Source organism: Fukomys damarensis, unplaced genomic scaffold (genome assembly GCF_012274545.1).
Source record: "Fukomys damarensis isolate Sample0158 unplaced genomic scaffold, DMR_v1.0_HiC HiC_scaffold_15, whole genome shotgun sequence".
NCBI classification, from domain to species: Eukaryota; Metazoa; Chordata; class Mammalia; order Rodentia; family Bathyergidae; genus Fukomys; species Fukomys damarensis.
The window spans coordinates 18,978,282-19,004,244 of record NW_022900927.1 but is presented as its reverse complement, the minus strand read 5'-3'; the positions used below and the strand labels follow the sequence as shown (position 1 = coordinate 19,004,244).

The 25,963-nt window shown below is 48.0% G+C and overlaps 2 protein-coding genes across 2 annotated transcripts; both read left to right on the top strand.

Annotated features, from left to right (window-relative positions):
- The first annotated feature begins 1,298 nt into the window (after window positions 1-1,298).
- Window positions 1,299-9,035, top strand: Krt2 (keratin 2). Its single transcript, XM_010609260.2, has 9 exons — window positions 1,299-1,928; window positions 2,918-3,132; window positions 3,472-3,532; window positions 4,386-4,481; window positions 5,124-5,288; window positions 5,580-5,705; window positions 6,525-6,745; window positions 7,876-7,910; window positions 7,999-9,035. The coding sequence occupies exons 1-9, from the start codon at window positions 1,299-1,301 to the stop codon at window positions 8,595-8,597; spliced, it is 2,148 nt and encodes a 715-aa protein (XP_010607562.1). The 3' UTR covers window positions 8,598-9,035.
- A 3,725-nt stretch (window positions 9,036-12,760) lies between these two features.
- On the top strand, window positions 12,761-23,191 carry LOC104851888 (keratin, type II cytoskeletal 73). The gene is made up of 9 exons (XM_010609259.2): window positions 12,761-13,207; window positions 15,289-15,503; window positions 16,350-16,410; window positions 16,919-17,014; window positions 17,685-17,849; window positions 20,207-20,332; window positions 20,695-20,915; window positions 21,804-21,838; window positions 22,618-23,191. Exons 1-9 carry the CDS (start codon window positions 12,761-12,763, stop codon window positions 22,872-22,874), a joined length of 1,623 nt encoding a protein of 540 aa, XP_010607561.1. The 3' UTR covers window positions 22,875-23,191.
- The last annotated feature ends 2,772 nt before the right edge of the window (window positions 23,192-25,963 follow it).

Sequence of the window (25,963 nt, the reverse complement as noted above, 5' to 3'; positions counted from 1 at the left end):
AAGGAAATATCTTTGCCTCACTCAAAACAAAAATGATACCTAACATTTAAGTTGTGTGTCATGGTTTTCAAAATATTTCATAGGAATTTCCCATTTTATAGCTAAGAATATACTCAGAGTTTAATTCAAGGCTGTACAGCCATTAAATGACAAAACTGAGACCCAAGCTTGAAACTTCTGACTTTCAATTCTATTCTAGTACTCTAAAGTGTCTTTCTCACATAACTTAGCCACATGGGCAGAGGAGAGACTGTGACTGAGTTTGGATGTGGATGTGTAGTGTGTTTGGTGGCTCTGGCTAGGCTGGTGGGTCTTGTGATTTTCATCCATTGCTGTGTGTCAGTGAAGAGCTTGCCTCCCTAACTGCTTCACCAAGTCAGCAGGCAATACATGGTCACCGAACATTTAAGTCAATTTGCACTTGCATCTTGCTGTTGTATAAAGCTTCTTTCTTTCTTTCTTTCTTTCTTTCTTTCTTTCTTTCTTTCTTTCTTTCTTTCTTTCTTTCTTTCTCTCTCTCTCTCTCTCTCTCTCTCTCTTTCTTTCTTTCTTTCTTCCTTCCTTCCTTCCTTCCTTCCTTCCTTCCTTCCTTCCTTCCTTCCTTCCTTTCTTTCTTTTGTTACTGGGGATCAAACTTGGGACCTTGCACTTGTGGGGCAGGCAGCAGCACCATGTATAAAGGCTTTGATTGCAGCCTTTCATGAGTTCCCTCAGTCCCACAGAGCCAGGAATAGAGAAACATTCCTTACACCCCTCATCCTGTGGTTTTCATGTAAAAGTGACAGAATTGATGGTTGCAGGACAGGATATGCTCCTCTGCTCTTGAGGGGATTGCACAGTGTCCAAACTGTCCTCCTTGTCATCCTTGAACTGGCTAGTGAGTCTGAACAGGCCTGGGTGAATGCTAACCTCTCATGGATCGGTCCAAAACAGGAAGCAGTGTTCTGCAGAAAGTTTTTGTTCAGGTTGGGAAACCAAGTCCTAATCCCCTCTTCTGATGATTGTACAAAAATCAAATTGCTTGACAGATGCACAGATAAACAGAAGTTTGCAATCAAAGCAAGTTCTGGAATGGGGCTGATCCATCATGGATATTTTTAATGGCTCTTAGTTTGAGTAGCTTCCAGGAATAGCTTTCAGGCAAACCAAACCCATACTTAAGTGGGCCCACACCCAGGTACACCAACACCTAGTTGACAAGTATATAAGAGGACCCTGATCATCTCCTGACAACGCGTTTATCTCCAGCTTTGGCTCTCATCAGGAACCTTCAAGTTTCCTCATTGTACAAAGCCATCATGAGTTGTCAGAACTCCTGCAAGTCTCGAGGAGGAGTAGGAGGAGGAGGAGGAAGAAGAGGAGGAGGAGGAGGAGGAGGAGGATTCCGGGGCTTCAGCAGTGGCTCAGCCATAGTCTCTGGAGGGAGCCGGAGATCGACCTCCAGCTTCTCCTGCTTGAGCCGCCACGGAGGTGGAGGTGGAGGTCGAGGTGGAGGCTGCGGGGCCGGCGGCTTTGGCAGTCAGAGTGTTGTTAGCCTTGGAGGGAGCAAGAGCATCTCCATTTGTGTGGCTGGAAGAGGCGGCAGCTTTGGTTCTGGTGGTGGATTTGGTGGCAGAGGAGGTAGCTTTGGAGGTTTTGGAGGTGGCAGCAGCTTCGGAGGAGGCAGCGGCTTTGGAGGCGGTGGTTTCGTTGGAGGCAGCGTTGGAGGAGGCCGCTTTGGAGGTGGCGGTGGCCCCGGAGGTTTTGGGGGTCCTGGTGGCTTTGGGCCTGGAGGAATCCTTGGTGGAGGCATCCATGAAGTCTCTGTCAATCAGAGCCTCCTGCAACCCCTCGATGTAAAAGTAGACCCAGAGATCCAGAATATAAAGTCTCAGGAGCGGGAACAGATCAAAGCTCTCAACAACAAATTTGCCTCCTTCATTGACAAGGTAAGGCAGAAGTGGCTCCTGCTGATGCTCAGGACTGTGGCTTCTAGTGCTTGATGAAAAGGAAACCACACAGTCTAGATCCTTTTAGGAGCTGTTGGAGTGGCCATCGCAGCCTGGGTTATTTGCATATCCTAAATGTGAAAAATGCTGGCTTTGCAGGATGTTTCCACAACAGTCTACAGTTAGGAATCATGTGACTCTTTGATTTTATTTTTCAGTCTAAATAATTATGGAAATTCTGACAATTATAGAAAAATTGGTATCGGCAGGTAATGAACTGAGCAGGTCAGGCTATGTGACAGCAGATTTTGAAAGGGATTGGTGAGATGTTTTCTTTCTCAGTAATTTTTTCCTTCTTTGGAAAGTTATTACTCTATTAAATCCTGTGAAGCGGAACTTGAAATATCTTCTTGAAATTCCAGCCTTCAGCAGAAACATTCTCAGTTTTATGATCCATAAAGTCTTTAATGGTGTCACTTTAGGGTGTTACTTTCTCCTATTTCAAGGCAGAGAAACCTGTCTTGGTTGAATTACACAGGAATTTATTGGGTTCTTAAAAACCAGCCAAGGAGCCCTGCCCTCCAGGATTCATCCTTAGCACCCTGGGTTGTAGTGCCAAAAGCAGATATCTGCTTTTGGTTTGCCCCAGAATTTATGGGACCTTGGCAGGGATGCAACTAGGATCAGGGAGAGAAATGGCCTGGAGTCTTGGGAGCAGCTGTAAACAAAACAGTGGGTGTGAAGTAGGAGAGTTCTGTGCATGGAGAGAGCCAGCAGTAGCATTAGGAGTCCATAGAACTTTCCAACTGTGGAGGGAGGGAGCTCAGAAGCTCTACCAGGCCCTCTCCAGCCTCCCTCTGGCTGGTGTAGATGAAGCTTTGTGACTATCTTCCAGTTCCCAAGTAGGACTGGAGCTACCCAGTGCAGCTGTGTCTCACTAGTGTGAAGAGTGGCCTGGGCCTTATGTGCTCTTCCTTCCCTCACGTCAGGTGCGCTTCCTGGAGCAGCAGAACCAGGTACTGAAGACCAAGTGGGATCTGCTGCAGCAGCTGGATGTGAGATCCCGCACCACCAACCTGGAGCCCCTCTTCCAAACCTACATCAGCCTACTCCTGAAGCAGGTGGATACGCTCTCTTCGGAAAGAACTGCACAGGATTCAGAGCTGAACCACATGCATGATCTTGTGGAGGATTATAAGAAAAAGTAGGTGGCTTAGTAAACCCTGAGTGGAGATAGATACTGAAGAGAACCAGCCAATGACTTATCTACCATTTGTATTTGTGGTGATAAAAGGCTTTGATGGCTGCATCTTTGTTGATTATTTATGAAGAGGACATAAAATTTCAGAAATCCTTTTTTTTTTTTTTAAAGTTTGAGAGTTAGCTTATAGAAATCCATTGCTATTTGGGGTTAGGATTTTGGCATTTAAAGAATGTTTAATATGCCTGGAGAATTCATTTGGGATGAATCTAGTAGAAAAAGGAAAAAAAGAAAAAGAATACCAGAACTAATCCAACTGTTGTATCATTTGGGTTCCAATAGGTTTGAGGATGAAATCAACAAGCGCACAGCTGCTGAGAATGATTTTGTGACACTTAAAAAGGTGAGCAAGGGCATGCCACAGCCAGGGTAGAAATCAGGGTGTGTCACATCACACCGTGTCCAGACAAACAGGCTGGAAGAAAATGGTAAGTACACACAGCAGCAGCCAGAGAAAGGGCTGAGATATGCCTGTCTGGTTCTCTTGGGGCAAAAGAGTCTCTGCAGTTCAAACTTCTGAAGACGATATTCCAGGATACTCTGTACATTTGGCAGAACAATACCAGCACTCTCCCACTTAAAACCTATGTTAGATCATAAAAATGCAAACATAGAAAGCACTTTATTCTTCTTCTACAAGGCTGGGGAGGAATGGGACTTCCCTTAGAATGCCTGCTTATAGTTGCTATTGGTTGTGCTGGCATAGCTCTGAGCTGAAGGCCTAAAAGAATAGCTTCTAAGCCTGGTTCCTAGGAGGGACTGGTGTATCATCCAAGTATAATCTATACTTCCACAGTTCCCAAAATGTCTTAGAGGAAGTTTTCAGGAGAGGCAGGATGAACAGACAAGATGGGAGTGTTGAGGACTGTGAAAGGACACAGAGGCCATTGTACCTACTGAGAGAAACACTGTGTCTCAGACTGGAGGGAGAGGCTGGTTAGAAAAGGTTGGTCCCGTGCAAGTGCTTTTGGTCATGAGTGGGGCATGAGCAATGCACATGGGCAGAGATGGATGGTAGACTGCATGCCTGATGAGGCCCCCTCAGGATGTGGTTCCTCTGGAGGTGTTTGGCATGTTGGAGAGCAGCTAACAGGCACCGAGTGGAGGACAGCCACAGAGCAGCTGGGACCCTTATGGGGGAACCAAGCAAGGTAGGGAGTATGTGTTTCACCAGAGGCCCCTGACTGTCTATGCAGGATGTGGACAATGGCTACACAATCAAGGTGGCTCTGCAGGCCAATGTAGAAGCACTGGCCCAGGAGATTGACTTCCTGAGAAGGCTCTATGAGGAGGTAAGGAGGCTTTTCCTGGACAGACCTATACTTCCATGGTTCCCAAAAAGTCTTACCCACTCGGTGAAAAGGTGGCAGGAATGGGGGCTATGGGCTGACTGACCTCCACTAGCCATCCTTCTAGCCCGCTCGGGAGTTGCATAGCACAGGCATTGGGGGAGAGGAAGTTTTCTCCTTTGATGTCATAGAAAGTGAGATTCAGGAAACACCAGGTCAACTTCCCCTCTCTGCATCCCCCACAGGTCCACCTCCCTTTAGGAAGGGGCCTGTCCTATGCCCCTTGTGCTTCAAAGGTCAAAATGCACTGTCTTCTAAAGTCACACATATCAATCCTGAAATAGGATGTAGAATTTAAGGTATTAAATGGAACATTTAATGAACCGCCTTACTGGGGGCATTTACTGGTGTAAGTGGTGAAGGCTGCTGAGTAGTTGACTCAGAGATACAGACCCCCTCTCCCTCCCTACTATTCTGAGGACAACCTTGGAGAGGCCTTGGAATGATGGTGATGTCATTTTTCATCCCATCTGGGACATGCTTACTCTGAAAGTCTGTGTGTTTCACTAATATAGGGTGGGGAGGCCTCCTCCCTATCTGTGGTATGGGCGGGAAGTCATGGCCAGACCTTGCTATGTGTTGTAGGAGCTGTCCCAGCTTCAACAGACTACCACCGAAACCAGTGTTGTCTTGTCCATGGACAACAACCGCTTCCTGGATCTAGAAGGCATCATTGCTGAGGTTCAGTCCCAGTATGAAGATATTGCTCAGAGAAGCAAGGCTGAGGCTGAGGCCTTGTACCACAGCAAGGCAAGTATAGAAGGCTGAGGGGCAGCCCCAGCTCCTTACAACAAACCAGGCTTCAGCCCCAGTCAGGATGTATGCAGTAAGATTACTGGTGTGTTTGGCCAATGAAATTGGGAATCATTCTCAAGAAAGAGTGTTGAGAATGGTACCAAGTTCTTGGTGAAGATATGAGATGATCTTCCACCTCCCATGAATATGATCACCATTCTCAGCCAGTTGCCAGCTTTTCCTTAACTAAAGCCAAGGTTCTCCCAGGGTGGAGTCCCCTGTGACCTGTCCTTTTCTCCCCATCAGTATGAGGAACTGCAGCTCGTCGCAGGGAAACATGGAGACAGCTTGAGAGAGATCAAGATGGAGATCAGTGAGCTGAACCGCATGATCCAGAGACTACAAGGGGAGATCTCACATGTGAAGAAGCAGGTGAGGCCTGGTCTGTACAGTGGGTCTAGATCCGCTGGTTGAGTGGAGCTTGGGTGGAGTGGGTGGTTGTATCTGAGTGTATCTTGTGTGTGTGTGTTTGTGTGTGAGAGAGAAACTGAGAAGTTCTAGTTTGCATTAATAAGAGTGTCCTGCAGCTAAACATATTTTAAGGCTATAACAATGTTTAGTGTGGTCTAAAGGATGTTTTAAATGTAGTCATTAGAATGTTCAAAAAATGGGTCAGCGAGGGGAAAGAATTGTGATCACTTTTTGGTTGTCTAAACAAGTAAAGGGGGGCAATAGTAAATAAAGCATAGATTAGTTTGACTTGTGTGAATTGCCGGTGTAGTTTCCCATTTGTGGGTAGCACAGGCCCTGAGCAGCATCTGACTGAGTTCATAGAGGGCACTCACTGAGTGTTTTAGGGAGCTGACGTGGGGCTGGACAATAGCCTTGGGGAAAAAAAGAGGGCAGAGTGGACTCCAGAAGCAGGAGAATTTCTGCAAAGCAGTCTGTATTGAATGTCATCATTTACATCTATAGAGTGAGATAATGTTCCTGGCCCTGTGCTGTGAGAGTCAAAGCCACCTTTGGGAGCACATACAGGGATAGGCAAAGGGTGGTTTTGAAGAAGACGTCCTGGAGATAGTAGAAGGTTTAGCATAGTTGTCTGAAGCATCCATTAACCCTGGGGCTATCCAACACCTCTGGGGTCAGTTATTTGGGCCTCCCACACTGAACATCTCTGCTCCTTATCCCCATCTGCCAGGCAGACTCTGCTATCTATACAGAAAGAAACCTTCCCCCTTTCTCTTGCAGTGCAAGTGTGTACAAGATGCCATAGCTGAGGCTGAGCAGCGCGGAGAGCATGCCATCAAAGATGCCCAGCAGAAGCTCATAGACCTCGAGGAGGCCCTGCAGCAGGCTCGGGAGGATCTGGCCCGGCTACTGCGTGACTACCAGGAGCTGATGAGCACCAAGCTGTCCCTGGACATCGAGATTGCCACCTATCGCAAGCTGTTGGAGGGTGAAGAGTGCAGGTGAGGGATACTGGGAGGGGAGAAGGTGCTCAGGTCTGTTCTCTCCTTTGTCTTGGATCTAGGGCTGGAGTGAGGGCAGGCAAAGCAGAGGGTGGGCAGCAACTCTGATGGCTGACAGAGGGCACTCACGACATTCCCCATGGTGCAGTTCAGGACACAGAGCACTAGCGTAGAGGGGGACATTTATCATTGTGGAATGACTAACATAGCCTTTTGAAACTAAGTAAACCAGGCATAAGTTATACATACCGGTCTTTTCTGAAAGAGAAAACAAAATTCTGTGAAAACAGAGTGGTTCTAGGCAATCTGAAATGTGGTCTCTAAGTCCCAGGCTATGTGGCCTCCTTTGCCTTCATGGTGTGACCCATAACGGAAATGATGGTGTCAGAATGTGCTGACTGTCGGGGATGTGCTAACCCCAGTGGGTGCAGACATGATTCTGTGCAGGTTTCAAGAGTGAAAATCAACCAACTGTGAACCTTAAAAGAGGGGCCTTTTGCTTTTTCTGTAGTCTAAAAACTTTGTTGGTGTTATCAACACTCTTGGTGACTTCATGTGGCCAAAGCGATTGGAAAGGGAAAAGGGGCCCTGGGCCACCCACAAACCACTGTGACAAAGGGAGCAGATTTTTCAGGCTGTTGTTCTGTGTCTGCCTGTGTCCTCCACTTGTACCAGGGAGGAGAAAAATCTCCAGGGGAGCAGAAGAGGGGGAGGGAGAGAGGAACCAGCAGGCTGTACATAGTTTTAGTTCTTTCTGAATGGGATGTTCACAGTGGAACCTCATTTAAAATTTTTAGAGAAGGTGTGATTCTGAGTGACAAATTCCTAAGGTAGATTTAGATAAAGGTCTTACACAATCAGAAGTGAATTTGCTGTTCAGTCACTCTGGAACAATGTTCATTTTAATCTGAGCAAAAACTTGAGATGGATTGAGATGCCAGGCTGTGCCTATTAGTGTGGGGTCTGTTACCATCTTTGGCATCTGGCAGCATAGAAGAAGGTGGGAGGTATAGGCCCTGGGGGCTGATCACAGTGGCTAATCTGTATACTGGAAGGTAGAAGTTCCAAAACAAGATACATGCAGAGTCTACCTGCCCTGCTACAAGTTCTTCTCTTTCTCTCCCTGACAGGATGTCTGTAGAACTCAGTGACAGTGTGACTATGTGTAAGTAGTGGGGTGTGGTCCTGTTTTGTGCTGGGTAGAGGTGGGCAGAGCAGTCAGAACTTCTGTAGTAATGCTATCTCTCCTACAGCTGTGACAAGCAACACCATCTCTTCAAATGTGACATCCCAGACTGGCTTTGGAGGCCATAGTGTTGGAGGCAGAGGCTCCATTTATGGAGGAGGAGAATATAGCTCTGGAAGTGGCAGTCATGGGTCTGGAGGCAGAAGATCAGGCTCCAGAAGTGGTGGAGGAAGCTCTGGCATTGGTGGTTCCAGAGGAGGCTGTGGCTCTGGAGGTGGCTCCAGGGGCGGTTCTGGCTCTGGAGGAGGATACATCTCTGGAGGTGGCTCCAGGGGAGGTTCTGGCTCTGGAGGAGGATTCAACTCTGGAGGAGGTTCTGGCTCTGGAGGGGGTTCTGGCTCTGGAGGATGTTCCAGCTCTGGAGGTGGCTCCAGGGGAGGTTCTGGCTCTGGAGGAGGATTCAACTCTGGAGGAGGATCGGGCTCTGGAGGAGGCTCTGGTTCTGGAGGATGTTCTGGCTCTGGAGGAGGCTCCAGGGGAGGTTCCAGCTCTGGAGGTGGTTCCAGAAGAGTCTCTGGCTGTGGAGGGGGAGTTTCTAGCTCTGAAAGGGGTGGTTCTGGCTCAGGTGAAGGTTGCGGTTCTGGAGTGACCTTCTCTTTTAGATAAAGATGGGGTCCTCTTCAGCTTCTTCCATTCCAGAAAGTAGAAGCCTGTTTCTGTACCTCTAACTGACAGCATGACAAATTTGCCATCTACTTCTGATGGCGTTTTGGGGGAAAGATGCTTATACAAAGTTTTTGAAAGTTCTTCTTTTCCAACCAGCTATTGTAGTTAGAGACAGTGACACCCACTGTTTTCTGAGGGAAGAATCTTCATTGTCCAAATTTGGCTTCCAGTAATGCCCCACTCCTGGTTCCCTTGCCTCCTTGCTTTTCCCACTTGGGGGTCCTCTTCCAGAGGGTATTCTACTGAGGACCCCAGGGCAGTCTACTGATGCCTTCTCAGAGCCTACACTTTTCTCAGGGAGGTACTCCAGGGAACTGTGCTTCTGTGTACATAGCCCCTCTTGTTGGCTCTGCTTTCTGAGTGCTGTGGTCTGGGTGTCTGCACAATAAACTTCATTTGCAACTCATGTCATGTGTTGTTTGTTTTATGCAAAACCATGGTTGAGGTGAGTAGCCACAGAAGGAAGAGATGTGCATGTGATGAGAAGAGGGCCTCTTTGACGAGGGCAGGCCTTCTGAGGGAGTGTGGCACCAGGAGCCCAGGGTGATTTCCTCTGGAGGGAAGGAGGTTAAGCTGGCCCTGGGCCAGATGTGATATTCTCAGAAAATATCAGCCAGGTAGAAGACATAGGGATTTAAGGAAAATTCTCCTAGAAAGCATTGCTCTTGAGAACATTTCTCCATTGACTAACCCTTTGAGCTTTGCTCTGTGGTCACTTCTTTTCAGGGCAAACCAGCTGAGTCCCTGAGCACCCACCCAGGCCTTTGTAGCTCTGAACTTCCCAGGCAGAGTTCTCTCAGCCCAGCATAAACCAGGGAGTTCTCTAGCTCCCCACAACTCTCCTATTCTTGCGGGCATGCACCTCCTGGATGCTCTGGGTGCCTCTGAAATGGATTTCCTGGGAGGTGTCTGGAGGAGCTCACATAGTCTCCATTAATAGACTTCTGTTTTCACAGCAGAGCAGTCCCATCACACTCAGCAAATAAAGAACGTTTCTTCCCTCTTCTAGGGCTCCCTGGAGCCCCACCCCACAGATATCCCAATTAGGGTTGCCTTCTCTTATGAGTGTGGAGATGATTTCAGTTCCTTTCCTCAAAAGCCCTCTATGAATTTATTAATAATGCACATTCTTGGTTCCACTCCCCTCCCCCAATTTCTACCACCTGGAATAGAACCTGGAAATCTGCATTGCAACAAGCTCCTTGTAACAAGAGTTACACTTTGAAAAGCACTGATACAGAGGTTATGGGTCTACGGTGGATTCAGTTCCTGGCACCTTGAAATTTAGTAGGCAATTAATGAAAAACTGATGATCAGATAAGACCTTGAACAAGTTAATTCATCACCAGACTTGATTTCCCATTTGTAAAACAGCAATGACAGTATCTTATAAGGCTGTTGGAAAGATTGTATACAATGGTAAAGGAAAAAATGTGTTGTGTAAGACCCATGCTTTTGCAAACATGCACTCATTGTTATGTACACTGTTATGCAATTATCTTTACTACTATGGCACTTATTGGTATTATAAGTTACAGAGAATATTGTGAGACTCAGAAAGTTTGTGGATGAGATGACTTCATGTCCAGGCACTGAAGAATGCATGGAATGAAATAAGAAATAATTACAATTCTATATAAGCTTTCCCAGAAGATAGAAGAGAGGATATTTTTCACCTTATTTTAGAAGGCCAGAATTATCCTGGTTCTAAAATTATACAAAGATGCTTCAAATAAGCTAAAGATCTATATTCCTCAAGAACACAGATTCAAAAATTCTCAACAAGGTATGAGCAAATATAATATATAAATCTTTAAAAATTATAGTACACCATAGCTCTGAGGTTTGCCTCAGACAGGAAAGGCTCAACATTAAGGAATCACTTACTGTATTTACCATATTGACACATAGAAGAGTAAAACCTACATTATCTTCTGAATAGGTGCAAAACCACTGGACAAAATTCAACACATATTTATTGTGAGAACAAACAAACAAACCAAAAGGCAACTCTGAGCAAACCAGGAGTTGAGGGGGAGTTCCTTGACAATTCTTTAGCAGATGGACTTGGTACGTCATCCTCCAGGGTCCACAGCAGTCTGCCTTGGGATGTTCCCTCAGGCTGGATTACTAAGCCTCCAGCATCTCATGAGTCAGTTCTATGAAATAAATCTCTTCCACACACATGGGGAAGAGGGAGAGGGAGAGGGAGAAGCATAAGGAGAGAGAGAATCATGGGGGAAGAGTTCCTTGCCATTGAGACAGAGAGAAAGGATATAAAGATATAATTTTCTTTAGCTTTGCCCAGTACAGGGATGGCTGGCCTGGTCTGGGGCTGGGGAAAGTTTGGGGAAACATCTCAGGCAGAGGGGTCTGGACAGCTATGGGAGGTGGTCCAAGTCTTAGAGCAGTAGCAGCACTGAGTAGTGGGCTGGGCGTGGGCAGGGTACAGTGAGTAGCTGCCCCAGCTACTCTTGGTAAGAATTGATGCAATTCCCAGAGTGAGACTAAACTATGAATCATGGATCAGGATAGGGAGTCCTCTCTTCTGAACCCTAGCCAGACTCTGATGATGATGATGACCTTGTGCTTGCCAGGCAGGCACAGTACCACTGAACTAAATCCCTGGTCCTTTTGCTGATTATTTTGATTGTTTTTGTGCCAACAGACTACCTGGAGAAGCCACCGACAACATGAGGTACTGTAAGTAGTCAGAGCATTTCCTTTGCTAGTGAGTTCAGGGTCACCCTGTTTTTCCAAGAGAAAGAGGAGGAGCCTTCATCTTGGAGGCTGGGGACCTTGGATCCTGAACTTATCTGCAGGCACTGGCTGTGTGGCCTTGAGCCAGTCACCTCTTGTCTTTCGGCTGATGGAGGTGGTAGGAGCGAAGGAGCCTCAAAGGCCCTGTGCATGTAAAATCTCATGCTTGCCTCCAGGTGGAGGAAGTGGAGACTCTGCCTTCAGGACCTTTGATTTGGTAGTAGAGGATGACCTAGGCAGATGGAAGGTGTGGGAGATCCTGGCATTGGTAGCCACTGTTTCTTTGTTTCGGGAAGATGCTCCTCAGAACTGTGTGTGAGATGGATATTCAGTGACAGCTCCAGAGCTGTTCCAAGTCTCCCTCTCATCTGCAGTGTTGGTATCAGGCACAAGTGTGGAGTGAGAGGCCTCAAGACCAAGGCCTGTGGCCTTTGGCTGTTTCCATCCTACAAAGAAAGGGCTCATTAAATGTTTGCTAAAGCATTGACACCCTCAACTCCCCAAGACTCAGTTTCCCCATTTGTGAAATGCCAATTGTCACACCTCTTCTTCGGGCAGACTAAGTGGATCAGAGCTGTGTGCAAGGTGCTCTTTCAACACTGTGAAGTGCTGTTCCAGTGTTAGCCATTGTGAATGGTAGTAGTGACCTTCATTTCCAGTTCAAGAGTGGGGGTAGGACTTAGCATGTGCAGATGGAGGTGAGCAGGCATCCTGGCTGGCACAGGAGACCAGGGGTGGGTGGGATTAGCAGGAAGCTGTCAGCCAGTGGGTTGGGCCTGGATTCCTGGTGGGCTTCCTGCCCATGGCCCTGGGGCACCCGTGAAAACTGTCTCCAGGAAGCCTGGGAAGCCTGGCTACAGGACGGTCTTCCTAACCACATTAAAGAGCTGGCCAGAGTCCCTGAAGTAGCCTATCTGATGCCGGCACAGGTGTGAGATTTCTCACAGATGATCCTGTCAATTAAAGTTCTCTTCTTGGGTACCTCGGCAATCCCAGCCCCCATCATGCCTTGAGGAAGAATAGTTGAGGCTGTGGCAAACTCCCAAGGCAAGATCTTTCTAGGGCTAATTTGGCCAGGCTAATTACCCCATGTTAATTAGATAAATGCAATTATGCCAGCAAGGTTTGCAGGCCCAGCATTCCCTGGGTTTTTAAGTTATTTACCTAGTGTCTCTGATTTTGCTGGGAGAAAATTCATTTCTTGCCCCTAGGTGAACTAAAACCATAAATTATGGCAGTGGCACTCTCCTGAGCTCTATAAAGGAAGAGGCCAAGATCAGAGGCTGGTGAGCGCATCACAGCTAAGGATTAGCACTTTCTCCCAGCCCGCTGGCCTCCCCACCATGAGCCGCCAGTTCACCTGCAAGCCGGGAGCTATCACCAAGGGAGGCTTCAGTGGCTGTTCTGCAGTGCTTTCTGGGGGCAGCTCATCCTCCTACCAGGCAGGGGTCAAAGGGCTCAGTGGAGGCTTCAGCAGCCGGAGTCTCTATAGTCTTGGAGGTGCCCGGAGTATTCCATTCAATGTGGCCAGTGGTCCTGGTCGAGCAGTAGGCTATGGGTTTGGCCGGGGTCGGGCCAGTGGCTTTGCTGGCAGCATGTTTGGCAATGTGACCCTAGGTCCCTCATCTCCATCTATGTACCTGCCCGGGGGCATCCATCAGGTCACTGTCAACAAAAGCCTCTTGGCCCCCCTCAATGTGGAGCTGGACCCTGAGATCCAGAAGGTGCGTGCCCAGGAGCGGGAGCAGATCAAGGCTCTGAACAACAAGTTTGCGTCCTTCATTGACAAGGTGAGCCTCTTTTTTTTTTTTCTTTTTTGGTACCAGGGATTGAACTTGGGTCCTTGTGCTTGCAAGGCAGGCAGTGGCACCACTGAGCTAAATTCCCAGCCCAGGTGAGACTTTATTGAAAAAGCTGAACATGGCACCTCTGTCCTTCCTCTACCTTTCCTGCCCCTGTGGGACACCTTCCCAGGGTACAGACACAGCCCAGAACAGAGCAGAAAGGGACTGGACAGTCCCTTGGACACCAGAGTTGAGGGACAGAGGCCAGAGGGGTGAAAGGAACTAGAAAGCTTCATCTGGAAAGGTGCTGGGGAGGCAGAAAAAGTGACCTCCAGATAGAGAGGTGGGAGAGTTGCCATCTGTGGGACTCAGAAGCCAGGCAGAGAAGAGGCTAGTGACACTCTGAGTGTCTGGGGAGCTGGTCCTTTCAGGGAAACCAGGCCAGCCCAGACCTGGGTGAAATGTAACACACCTTGCCTATGAGATGAGGTAGACCACAGGCACCAGGGCAGTAGTTTTCAAAAGTGGTCCCTGAGCCAGAAACATCTACTTATTAAGAATGCACATTCTTTTTAATGTTCATGCAGAGATTTCTTTAACTGAAATACCGAATAGTTTCTTTGGTGTGAAAAACTACAATAGTACACAGGATCCTAATGAGACAATTAATAATGTGAAATAGGAAGTAAAGGGCTAAAGGTGTAAGGAAAGTGGGAAGGGGGGGAGAGGTAATAAGGGAGAGGAAAAAAATATGAGAAACTGAAAAAATGGAAATAAAGTGTTTGTAAATGGGGAGGGGAGGGGGGGTGAAGGGAGGGCAGGGACAAGGGGAAAAATGAGAAAAAAGACCTATTATGTAAAGGTACAGAATCCCAATGATGAATGTAACTGTATTTGTATACCTAGATTGTACCAATAACCTCAATAAAAAAGATTAAAAAAACGAATGCACATTCTCAGGCCCCCCACAGACCGGCAAAAATGAGAATCAAGACCTATTATGTAAAGGTACAGAATCCCAATGATGAATGTAACTGTATTTGTATACCTAGATTGTACCAATAACCTCAATAAAAAAGATTAAAAAAACGAATGCACATTCTCAGGCCCCCCACAGACCCAGGCAAAAATGCTCACATGAGACTCAGCAATCTGTATTTGACAGGTCTCCTAGGTAGTTCTAATGCACACTGAGGGTCTTAAACAAAGTGGTAAGAGGGTCTTGAGAATAGAGGCTTCTTGAGCTTAGAGAGTAGGGGAGTTCATGGGGGTGAGGTGGGAGACAGTGAAGTAGGATGGTGAAGAATGAATAGGAATTTTCTAGGTGGAGGTGAGCAAAGGCAGTCCAGGGGGAGAGCATGTACAGGATAATAGAACTTGTCTGGGATGGGGAGCCCTCGAGTTTGTGAGTATGAGCATACAGTAGAGGAAGGCAGGAAGGTACATTGGGCACATTGTAAAGAGTATAGTAGAAAATATGGACTTGATAGTGTGAATGATGTGAAAATACTAGAGGGTTTTAAGTAAGGGAATGACACGATACTTGTAGACTGTAACTGGAGAATGCTTGCTTTCCCTCTGAAGAAATGCTTTGGTAGAAAGTAGAGATCCAGGTCTAAAAGTCACAGAGGAGAACTCAGGATCTCAGGTGGGCAGAGCATCTGCCTTCCAGCTGGGCTGGGAGAGGCATGAACAAGGAGACATAGACTGGGTGGAGCACAGGCCCAGCCACTAGGGCCCAAGCAGAGGCCAAGATGCGTTGGCTCAGTATCTAAGGATAGGGCTTAGGAAGGCAGTCCTTGTTGAAGGTAGACATGAATCCAGTCAGCTGTAGTTAGGTGTGGAGGAGAAAGAAGGTTGAGATCTTGATAGATGGAGAGGGAAAGGAGATTTGGGGGTCTTTCCTGATCTTAGGGACTGTCCCTAGAATAAGGGCCTCCATCACACTCCGGGTCTTTGGTTGGGAGAGGTTGAGTGACATTTTTAAGGGCTTACCTTTTAAGCTATTGTAGTATAAGACAACACAGTTCCTGCCCAGGAAAGGAACACCCAGGTCAATTGTCTATGGTTGTTGGTTTGGGTTTCAGGTGCGCTTCCTGGAGCAGCAGAACCAGGTGCTGCAAACCAAGTGGGAGCTGCTGCAGCAGCTGGACCTGAACAACTGCAGGAAGAAACTGGAGCCCATTTATGAGGGCCACATCAGCGGCCTGCGGAAGCAGCTGGAGACACTGTCAGGGGACAGGGTGAGGCTGGACTCAGAGCTGAGGAACATGAGAGACATGGTGGAGGACTACAAGAAGAGGTGAGCAGGGACACTGTACTCAGGCTAGCCACCTTCTGGGGCTGGGTTTTCTCAGCAGGCAGTGGAACATTTTCCTGTGAGTGCAGGGGGCCTGAAATCAGGCAGAGGAACTCATTTGAGCTTATCTGCCTGGGGAAGATAAACACCCTTTATGGTGGGCAGGTGGGGTAGGCAGCAGATAGCCAGTGCCTTGTGTGGTGCCAGAGATGTCTCCTCTTCAGCAAGTTCGTTCTTGCTCCTCACTTGAGAGTCCCTCTGTCTGTGTGGTGCGTGTGTGTGTGTGTGTGCGTGTGGCATGGCCATCCTACTTCGGTGCTTACCTAGTGTGTTGAGTTCTAAGGAAACCCCCTTCAGGGAAAGAGGTGGACTAAAGCTGAGCATCCTCTCTCATTTCCCAGAGGTCCTGGACATTTGAACCATGCTCCTTCTTATCCTAGGAGATAGCTCTGGCTTCCTTGGGACTCCTGCATCAGGACAGAGTGGACTTGTGGCCTTGCCAGACTGAAAGGTTTCAAGAAACATGTCTGAAAGAGGCAGCGATGTTTTTGGATTTGGGTGCTGAGTGAGAGGAGGAAGAACCTCCTCACTCCACAGACATCAGGGGAAATCCAGACCATTCAGTCATCAGGCCCAAGAGGCTGCCCATGACTTGGCTAAATAGGTCTAGTCAGTCGGGACCATTGCAAGGGCTCCCAACCTGTTAAAAGGCTCTGTAACGTGAATCTCTCTTTTCTTGTTTCTCAGTGAGAACACATAGACACATGCATACAGACACACACTGGTTCACACACAGACACACAGACACACAGAGACACACGCGCTTGCTCTCTGGTTCATCTCCTGCAGGTACGAAGAGGAAATAAACAAGCGCACAACTGCAGAGAATGAATTTGTGGTGCTTAAGAAGGTGAGGAAGGTGCCTGCCCCTGGTGCCCAGGTATAGGAACACAGGAGGGATTGAGGCCTATGCTCTGTGTGGAAGGGTCTGGTGTGGATGAGCCAGAAGAGGAGAGGGAGGGCTTGTTGACATGATGGCCGGCTAGCACTCCTTATTGTTTTAAGAGACAGGAAACCAGCTGTGGATAGTCAGTTCCCAGCTCATGCCCACTGTGCTGGGGCACAGGACAGGCTGTGGGAGGGATTGAGGTCTGCTACTCTGTTTGTCTCTGACAAATCTTCATGGCTGTGCCAGCCCACTGACTGCCCGATGATTGCCATGTGGAGGAGTTGGCTCACAGGGCTCACAGAGGCCTAAGGAATCTGCCTGAGATTTGGTAGTGAGTCCTGGCTGGAATGAATCTTGAGTCTTTCCCTGGGGCAACAAGTCACAGGGTTGGGGACTGGGGCATTTCATGGGAGAGACCTGTGGGAGTTTAAAGAAAGGGGATGTCAAGGGGCCTCTGGATTCTCCTCAGGACGTGGATGCAGCATACATGAGCAAAGTGGAACTACAGGCCAAGGTGGATTCCCTGGAAGGAGAAATCAAGTTTTTCAAGTGCCTGTATGAGGGGGTAAGACATCCTGCCCCATGTCTTCTGGCAGTAAGGCTTGTGATGAATAGTTACCACGCTCAGTGACTAAGAGTTCAGGGATCACTGGCAGTTGGCTGCTGGGAGCTTTGGAGATCTAAGGCAAAAGTGATGATCTCTCTTGGTGTCCCATCAGTCCTTTTCTGTCTCCTGATGTCCTGCTGTCACATCTTTCAAAAAGTTGTGAGTCTCTGTGGGGTTCTCATTAAATTTCAGTCCAGCAGATTCTTATTCTTGCTTGTCACCCTGCTGCTTGGGATATTTCCTGCAGTCTTGGAGAGGAGTTCCCAGGAGGTGGGGACTTCTCATAACCTTTCTATTTTTTTCTTTGTGAACATGTGACTTTCAGCCTTAGCCCATTGGCCGAGCATCCATGGAGTACGGTATCATGAGCATCCCTCTCATGTTGGCTGGGATGTTTCCCTCCACCTTCCCCCTATGTCAGGGGACAGACATATGAGCTGCCTTCTCTGTGGTGCTTCAGACTCATTCAGCAGTTTTCCAACATGGTACTGAGCTGGTGCTGTCCATTTTCACAAGCTTTGGGGACTGCAGCTTATACCTGTTTGCAAGGTCTGGAGCCATCCTGTTAAGACATGACCATCATCTCTGATTGTAAAAGGCATTTTGTTCTTCCTTGTCTCCCTTGCAGGAGATTGCTCAGATGCAGTCCCACATCAGTGACACCTCTGTCATCCTGTCCATGGACAACAACCGGAACCTGGACCTGGACAGCATCATCACTGAGGTCCGTGCCCAGTACGAGGAGATCGCCCTGAAGAGCAAGGCTGAGGCTGAGGCACTCTACCAGACCAAGGTGAGGCTGCACCCTTGTTCAAGGTCATGTGTGTAGGGCTCCTGCCTAGACAGTCTCATCTGTCCCATGACCTGCCATGGTCCTTGAACTTCAGTCAAGCATATTCTCAGTCTTAGTGCTATGTATTGTCCCTGGTGCTCAGGGAAGTCCAGATGAAGGAGGGGACATGACTTTGACACTGGGCTCCACTTTGATGGTGACAGCCATTGGAGGCTGTATCTAGCAGAGTGGAAAGGAATGAGTGCACAGAGTGCAGACTTGGGAGCTAGGAGCACGCAGGGTGGGTCAGGACCAGTTTCCTGGAGACAGAGAGCACCACAGAGTCTGGGGGAGGGAAAACAGGAGTAGGTAACATCTCAGCTCCTTCTGTCATTATAATAAATTAGGGGGTCCTTCAGTGTAATTTGGGTTCAGGTGACTCCTACCTTTTCACTCAAGCCCAGAGCTGAGGATAAAGGGGAGTTTACGTCTCTTAGATCTTAACTCCTCTAATGGTCTGTGGGTGGGAAGTGACTCTTTAGATAATTCAGTTTCTCAGATCAAGATGGCAACACTGTAATTGTTTCCTGCTCAGGGTCTTTCTCTAGGGAGATAATTCTTGGGAGAACTTCTCTCTCCCTCCACCTTGCCTCCTCGCTGGTGTGAGACAGAAGGGTTTGGCCTTCGAGGAGGTGGAAGAAAGCTTTCAAGACTCAGGAGACAACATAGGCCAGAGCTTCCTGATAAAGGCTCTGACTCGAATGCCATTCCCAGACTCTGCCACATGATGATTACAAGCCGTGGCCAGAATGAGTAAGAAGTACAGGCTCCAGGGTGGGGCCTAGCCTGAGAGCTGAGCAGCAGGAGGGAACTGCCTATTGGTCTCTTGAGTACAGAACAAGGTTAGGGGGCACCCTGCTCATATGGCCTTCCAGAGAAGCAAGACAAGGCCATTTGTCTCAGTGTGCACCAAAGATTGAACACAAAGGGCACAGAGAGATGCCCCTTTCCCTACAGAGGACTTGGCATCCCAAGGAAGAATTCTGAATCTGGGGTCATGCTGGGCTGAGCACTCAGGGACAGAGATAGGGCAGTGCACTATCCCAGAGTATAGCTCCTACAAAATAAGAGAACACCTATTTTGCATTTCCCTTAAACCAGATTCTGGGATAGAACTGCTGACTATTCCATGGGTGATATCAAAGGTAGGAATAATCGAAAACAGTAGATGACCTGAAATTCATGAATGGTAGTATTGAGATATAGCTGAATCTACTTCAACACACACACACACACACACACACACACACACACACACACACACACACACACACACACACACACACACACACACACACACACACACACACGAACACACATACCCCCTCCACCCCACCACATACACACTTGATGTTGCCCCGTGTTAAATCTTTCATTTTTCCCTCTGAGCCCATCAAGATAGCCCGGGGCTGAATTAACCAAGGAAAATTCAGAAAATAGAGGCAGACAGCTTGTTCATTTACCAGTCACATCTTTGTGTATGTGTGTGTGTGGGTGTGTGGGTGTGTGTGTGTGGTTTTTTTTTGAGACAGGGTCTTAAGATGCAGTTCAGCTTGGCCTTGAACTATGTAGTAGAGGCTGGCCCTGAGCTCACAGTGATCCTCCTGCCTCAGCCTCTCAAGTGCTGGGATTACAGCTGTGTGTCACCATGCCTGGCTCCATCACACCTTTTAAAACTATAAAGCAGGTACTAAGAATTTAGTAATGAAAAGTCCTAATACCCATTTATTTTGAGTGTGATGGGGAAGGTATAGAAATGTGCCATCGTGGTACAGTGTAGTCTTATCTATGAGCTGGCATGTCAGGGACAACGGGAACAGAATTGTACCCAACCAGGGGATAAGGGAAAGCTTGTCAAAGAAGTGGGTCTGCCTTGGCTGAATTGAAGGGTTTCCAGGTGGTGTTAGAACCTCATGTAGACACAGGGACACCAGAGCATGTAGGATGTTTAGAGGAACAGTAGGCTATTTGGCACAGCAGGGGAGGGCCAGGCAGGTGGTGGGAAGGGGCCATGAGAAGTGAGCACTTTGATGCCATGTTAGGACTTTGAATTTGACCTTCACCTTGAAGGGCTACAGGCAAAGGAGGGTCGTACCTGGAGTTTTGTGTTTCAGATCTGCAGTGTGGAGAGGACTGGACTTTCAACAGTTCTTATGGCCAAATGTAACTCTCAGTGAGATTGGCTGTGCTTAAGGCAAATACACCCAAAGAATGAAGAGCTGAAGGAAAGGCTGTTGACCTCCCCACCTCTACCAGGCTCCTCAAACAAAGGCAGTCTTTCCTGAGTCATGTACCTGCTCTGGCTCCTCTCTCCCCAGTTCCAGGAGCTACAGCTGGCTGCTGGCCGGCACGGGGATGACCTCAAACACACCCAGGGTGAGATCTCAGAGTTGACCCGGCTTGTCCAGAGGCTGCGCTCGGAGATTGAGAGCGTGAAGAAGCAGGTGAGGTCCTGCCTTGCTTCCAAGGGAAGGTCAGATCAGCTTAGCAAGCCCCCAGCCCCTTGTCCCTCCCTTTGTTTCCCTTCCTCAATCCCCTTCCTCAACAGAGCCCCTGCTTCCTTCTGTACAATTTGCTCCCACCTGAAGTCTGGAATGATTGATTCCGGGGTCTTTTCATAAGCCCACAGAGCTCAGAATAACAAGCCTTCCAGTGCTGGGTTGAAAGGCTCCACTACCAGGGATGTGGCTGGGGGTCTCTGCTCTGAGAAGGACAGAGGAGGGTCCAGCCACTGTGGGCACGCGGGGGATAAAGTGAGACCCGATGCCTTAACACACAAGGGACGATGCTATCTCCTGTCTCTTAGTGCTCCAATCTGGAAACGGCCATTGCCGATGCAGAACAGCGGGGCGACTGTGCCCTCAAAGATGCCCGGGCCAAGCTGGATGAGTTGGAGGGCGCCCTGCACCAGGCCAAGGAGGAGCTGGCCCGGATGCTGTGCGAGTATCAGGAGCTCATGAGCGTGAAGCTGGCGCTGGACGTGGAGATTGCCACCTACCGCAAGCTGCTGGAGGGCGAGGAGTGCAGGTGAGGGGCTGAGGGGCTGGAAGAATTTTGCAATCCTCCCCTCCCAACCACTTTCTGAGGTGGTGGGGGGACTGGGTGCAGGAAGGGCTGGAATTTCTTTTTGGTTCACCCATAAACATAGCTTGAGACAGCATTCAATCAGATAATGTCACATCATAGTCCTCTACAATTCTCCTTTGGAGCTTCAGAATCTCAGCTTAGTGCCTCTGTCTTTAACACAGCCAGACACTTGCAAATAGCCCTGCTAATGAAAAGACAGTTCAAGAAGATCCAAGTTCAGAAGCTCTAGGCAGCCGACCTCCCTCCTTCCATTAAATTGCTTTATTTACATTATATTTTTACTGCTACATTTTTCTTATTTAGTCAACTAGTACTGATTTTCTATTTAGCCGTGGTAAGATAAAGCTTTCTTTCCTTATAAAATGCAGTCAGTTAAAAATACTAACCAGATAACAGTGTAAACTACATAGTCATAGCAGTAGTCGAAAGGGTGGATGGTATGCGAAACACAGACAAATGGAAGACCCTGTGGCCCAGACTGGACTGAGACATATAGCTAGTTCATTAGTAGCAACTCCTGGTCTTGATATTTCCACACATGTGTTTATTCAGACAGCAGCTTCTCAGCAGTGCAACAATAGGCACAAGGGAAACCCTGCAGTGGGGCCCCAAAATTGCAGGCCCCCCACATCTCTGAAGTGGAAAAGGTAGATGGGAAGGAAGGAGGTGCTCAGAGGTGGAGGGAAATGTTACTACCATCTGGCCAGCTGGTAGGAGCTCATGGAGTTGCTCTGGCTGGTGACTTTTGGCCAGTGCTGAGCACTAGGGAGGGCAGCCCTGAGTCCTATGTGTTGGGGACTCACTCACCTGCGCTTCCTCTCTCTGCAGGATGTCCGGAGAATACACAAACTCTGTGAGCATTTGTGAGTATTTCATGTCTTTGAGGGAATATTTTTAGCCAATCAACAAAGAGAATGAGTGGGACCCCTGAGGATCAGCATGGGCTCTGCCTAGGGGACCACCACCAGCGTACGCTTGCCTCCCTTGAAGAGACCTGCTGAGGCCGCAGTGGGGCTGCTGCCTTCCTGGTGGAGTCAGCTCCCCATCACACTGTGACACTGCACGCGGGCTTCTTCCTCAGAAACCTTACTCTAATTGTGATGAAACTCTCAGCCCCACCCCATCTCTTGCCACCGCCACCTGGTTTTCTTACATGAAGGCAACTAAGTACAGGGTTGCACCTTCCCTCTGAGAGTAAAGATGTTTGCATATAAATGAAGTGCAAATTGATTTTTATGCTGGCCCCACAGGGTTTAGTCCAGTCTCCTAAGAAAGGAATGGTAAAAATTCCCTAATTCAACCTATCAGTAAGTTCTTTGAAAGAGAAACATAAGAATGCATTCTAAAGTGGACTGTCAAGAGCTTGGTTTATCTGTGTTTGGGGTTTGTCTTTCTTTTTGGGGAAGATCTTGCTACTCTTGTTCATTCTAAGAATGAACAGATGCCCAATGGAAGTCCAGTGGGATCTGAGCTGTGTTTCCTGATGCCTGGGCTGCTCAGGAATTGATCATGTCTTCACCAGTACTGTGAAGGCTTGCATAGAGGGGAGAGATTAAACTAGTTGAAACTGGAGTGCTGAGGGATAAGTAGGGTCACCCTGTCTAGGATACACACTGATCACTGTTCCCTCTGTTCTTCACAGCGGTCATCAGCAGCTCTACGGCTGGGACAGCAGGTGCAGTGGCTGGCTTTGGGTTTGGTGGCACTGGCACTTACGGCTTCAGGCCCAGCTCTGTCAGTGGGGCTTACGGCATGCTGTCTGGAGGCTGTGTCACAGGCAGTGGGAACTGTAGTCCCCGTGGGGAGGCCAAGACCAGGCTGGGCAGTGCAAGTGAATTCAAGGATGTCCAGGGGAAGACCTCTGCTCTGAGCTCACCCACCAAAAAAACCATGAGATAAAGTGACAGCTGGCTCCTCAGCATTGGCCTCACCCTTGTTTCTCTGGACTCCTGAAATTCTTCCCTTCTCTTTGTCACTATCTCCTTCTTGTTTTTTGCCACTGCCACCTCCTTCTTCTCTTCTACCTCTCTGCCTTCGTCTTTTTAAAAATCAGAATCAGGACTCTAGGGCTGGAGTCTTCTCACCCATCTTTCTGTCTCCTCCATACAAAGAGACCTCTTAACTCAGCCACTCTTCCTGATGAGGACCTAACCTCTACTTTGCCTGCATGTCCTCTAGTAGAGGAAGGGTCCTTCTTACATATGGCCCCAAGTCTCCTGTTGCCCTTCAAACCCTGGCTCAGAGAATCATCTGGCCATGTGCTCTCTGGACACATGGGACTTAGGGGCATTGGGGGACCTACGAGAACTGTTGCTTGATACATCAGCACCAACTCAGGCCAGCTACCTAGTCACAGATTGAATGTGGCACAGCCACTGGCCATGAGAGACTTGAGAGTCACCTTATGGCTGTTTTTTCCAACCACGGGATTTGGGTTCTCAGTTCTTTGCCCTTGTTTAGCCTCCCACAACTCCTGCTTCCTGTGTTCCCACCAATAAACTTCTCCAATTCATACAGGATCAGGCTGCTTCTTTCCTGAGGGAATTCTCATCTCAGGTCTGAGATGTGTGGTATCGTTGAACGGAAACCTGGGGCATTTGAGCCCTCTCTGCTCCATACAGCTGTCAAAACATCATTTGATCTGAGTGAAAGAGACCTGTGGGGACTGGAGGATGCCACCGTCTTCTTCCCTGACACGCAGCATTCAACTGCAACTTCCAAGTGCCTTCTAACTCATGCTTTTCTTAGGCCAGTGGTACAGAGAATGCCCAATCTTTAGGAACATGCATGTTATTAGTAAGGAGATTTTTTCCACTGGCAAGGTTTAAAACTGATCGAGAGAGAGAGAGTAGAGCCAGTTTTAGAAAGCCTGGGATTTGAAATGTTCCTTGTTCTCTGAGAAAAGGACTCAAGTTAGATTCCTTTTCAAAGTAATGACCCAAGTTTGCACTATTACTCAGTAAAGTTTTCACCGAAGTGAGTAAAGATGTGTATGCATTTGTACATAGGCATGAGTTTATTCAAAATACATGTGCATGTATCTGTTTGAGTAGGGGCCAACCACTGCTGTACACATTACTTTGTCTGCAAAACGCTTGCTCAGAGGTATTTCACAGACCCGCAGACTCCAGAGACACTGTCAGGATGTGAGAGGACACAAAGGCAAATGAAAGACAAGCACACTTTCAGGTTGCATCTGAACAAGATCCCTGTGGGTCCAGAGCAAGTCTAAACCCCAAGAGCAGAGCACTGAATTTGAAATACCTTTGCAACTAACTGGTGAGGATAAACAAAGTTCTCAATCCAGGGGGCCTCATTTCTTTAACTATAGCCTAGGCAGAATAATGACCCTAGGCTGTTGTGAGGCCGAAATGAGACAACATGAAGATGTCTTGTGTAATTCCTGGTGCAAAGTTGATGCTTAGTAAATCAGAAGCTCGTCCTCTTTTTGGTTCAAATACTTGAGTTAATCAATTCATGGAATTGCTGGTAGAGCAATTTACAAAATCTAAACTTTGAAAAGACCATCTCATCTTGTGAGTGATAAGGCTAGGTTATTTCCCAAAGGCCTGGTTGGCAGAATAACTGGTCTCAGGAATAACCTCTTGGGGCCAGTGGAGAAGGCACGCTCAGTAACTATTATCTATTACCCGTCTGGCATGTGTTAGCACTGAGGGTATAAGAATGAAGAAACCTGGCCTATGTACCTCCTGGAGACATTACTACCAAAAATGTAACTGCAATATGGTGAGGTATCAGCAATGAAGGAAGACACAGAGGCAGCCCAGAGGAGAGCAAGGAACTGAAGGGAGGTCAAGGAAGGTTCACGGTGGAGCCAAAAGGTTTCAAAGGATAGGAAAGTGGATAACAGGAAGAAGTGGGCTTTGTAGCCAGAGGCACCTACAGGGTGAAAATCAAAACCGCTACCAGGGTGAGAAGAGTGAGGCTGGAAGGGTCTCAGTAGGTGGCAAGGCAGGCACAATGGCCTGGAGTTAGGGAGGTAGCAGCAGTGTATCAGAGAGGCTCCTTGTCCACAGAGAGTTGGGGTTTTATCCTGTAAAGTGCAAGGGAGAATCGGCTCCTTGCCTGTCAGGACTCTGCAACTCACTGTCTGTGTGTGACATAAGCCTCAGTTCCTCATCTGCAAAAGGAGTTAACGACAGAAGTCACCTCAGAAAATTTTGCCTGAGAATTAAATGTAATGAAATCATGTTTGAAAATTATCTAATTCAGTGCCTTGTTTTTAGCAAGTACTCCAAAAACAGAATGATGAGGTAGAGACTATTCTTTCAAGAAGCAAAGGAAGTCTAATAGTGATGGGGAGATTGCTTAAAGAATGCAAATTAGGGGCCAGTGATTTAGCTCAGCGGTTCGGTGGCCTGCCTTGCAAGCGCAAGGACCCGAGTTCAATCCCCAGTACCAAAAAAAAAAAAAAAAGAATGCAAACTTCGGTAAAGAGCACTGGCTATTGAGAGGCAATTTTTGTCATCCAATTTCTATCATTAGATTCAGATAATTAACAGTGATTGCCTCAAACCCTGAGATCTGAGCAGCTCCATGTATACAACAGGAGTTAGTTTCTCACTCACAGCCCAAAGCAGGCCAGGGTAGCTGACCTGAGAGGTGGAGGAGGAAACATGGCTGTGAACTGTGTCATCACCCTGGAAATGACACCCTTTAGCACCACTCACATTTTCTTGGCCAACACTAGTCATGTGACTCAAGCCCCAGCAGAGTGTCAGAGGAGGCTGGGGAATGAGAAAGGGTGCAAGGACGTTGGGCCCAGGCTCTGGCACAGGCTTCTTCAGGCTAGAAACCCGATGCTTGTTTCCAGGCCGAGAATTCTCTTGCTTTTGGCCAGTGCTGGGAGGATGCCTAGAATCCATGCAACATTCTTCCTTTGGTTTTTAAAACATAACCCTGGGCCTAGTGCCATAAATGGATCAGGTTTCATGCTATATTTAGGCCTCTTTTGTATTATTATTATT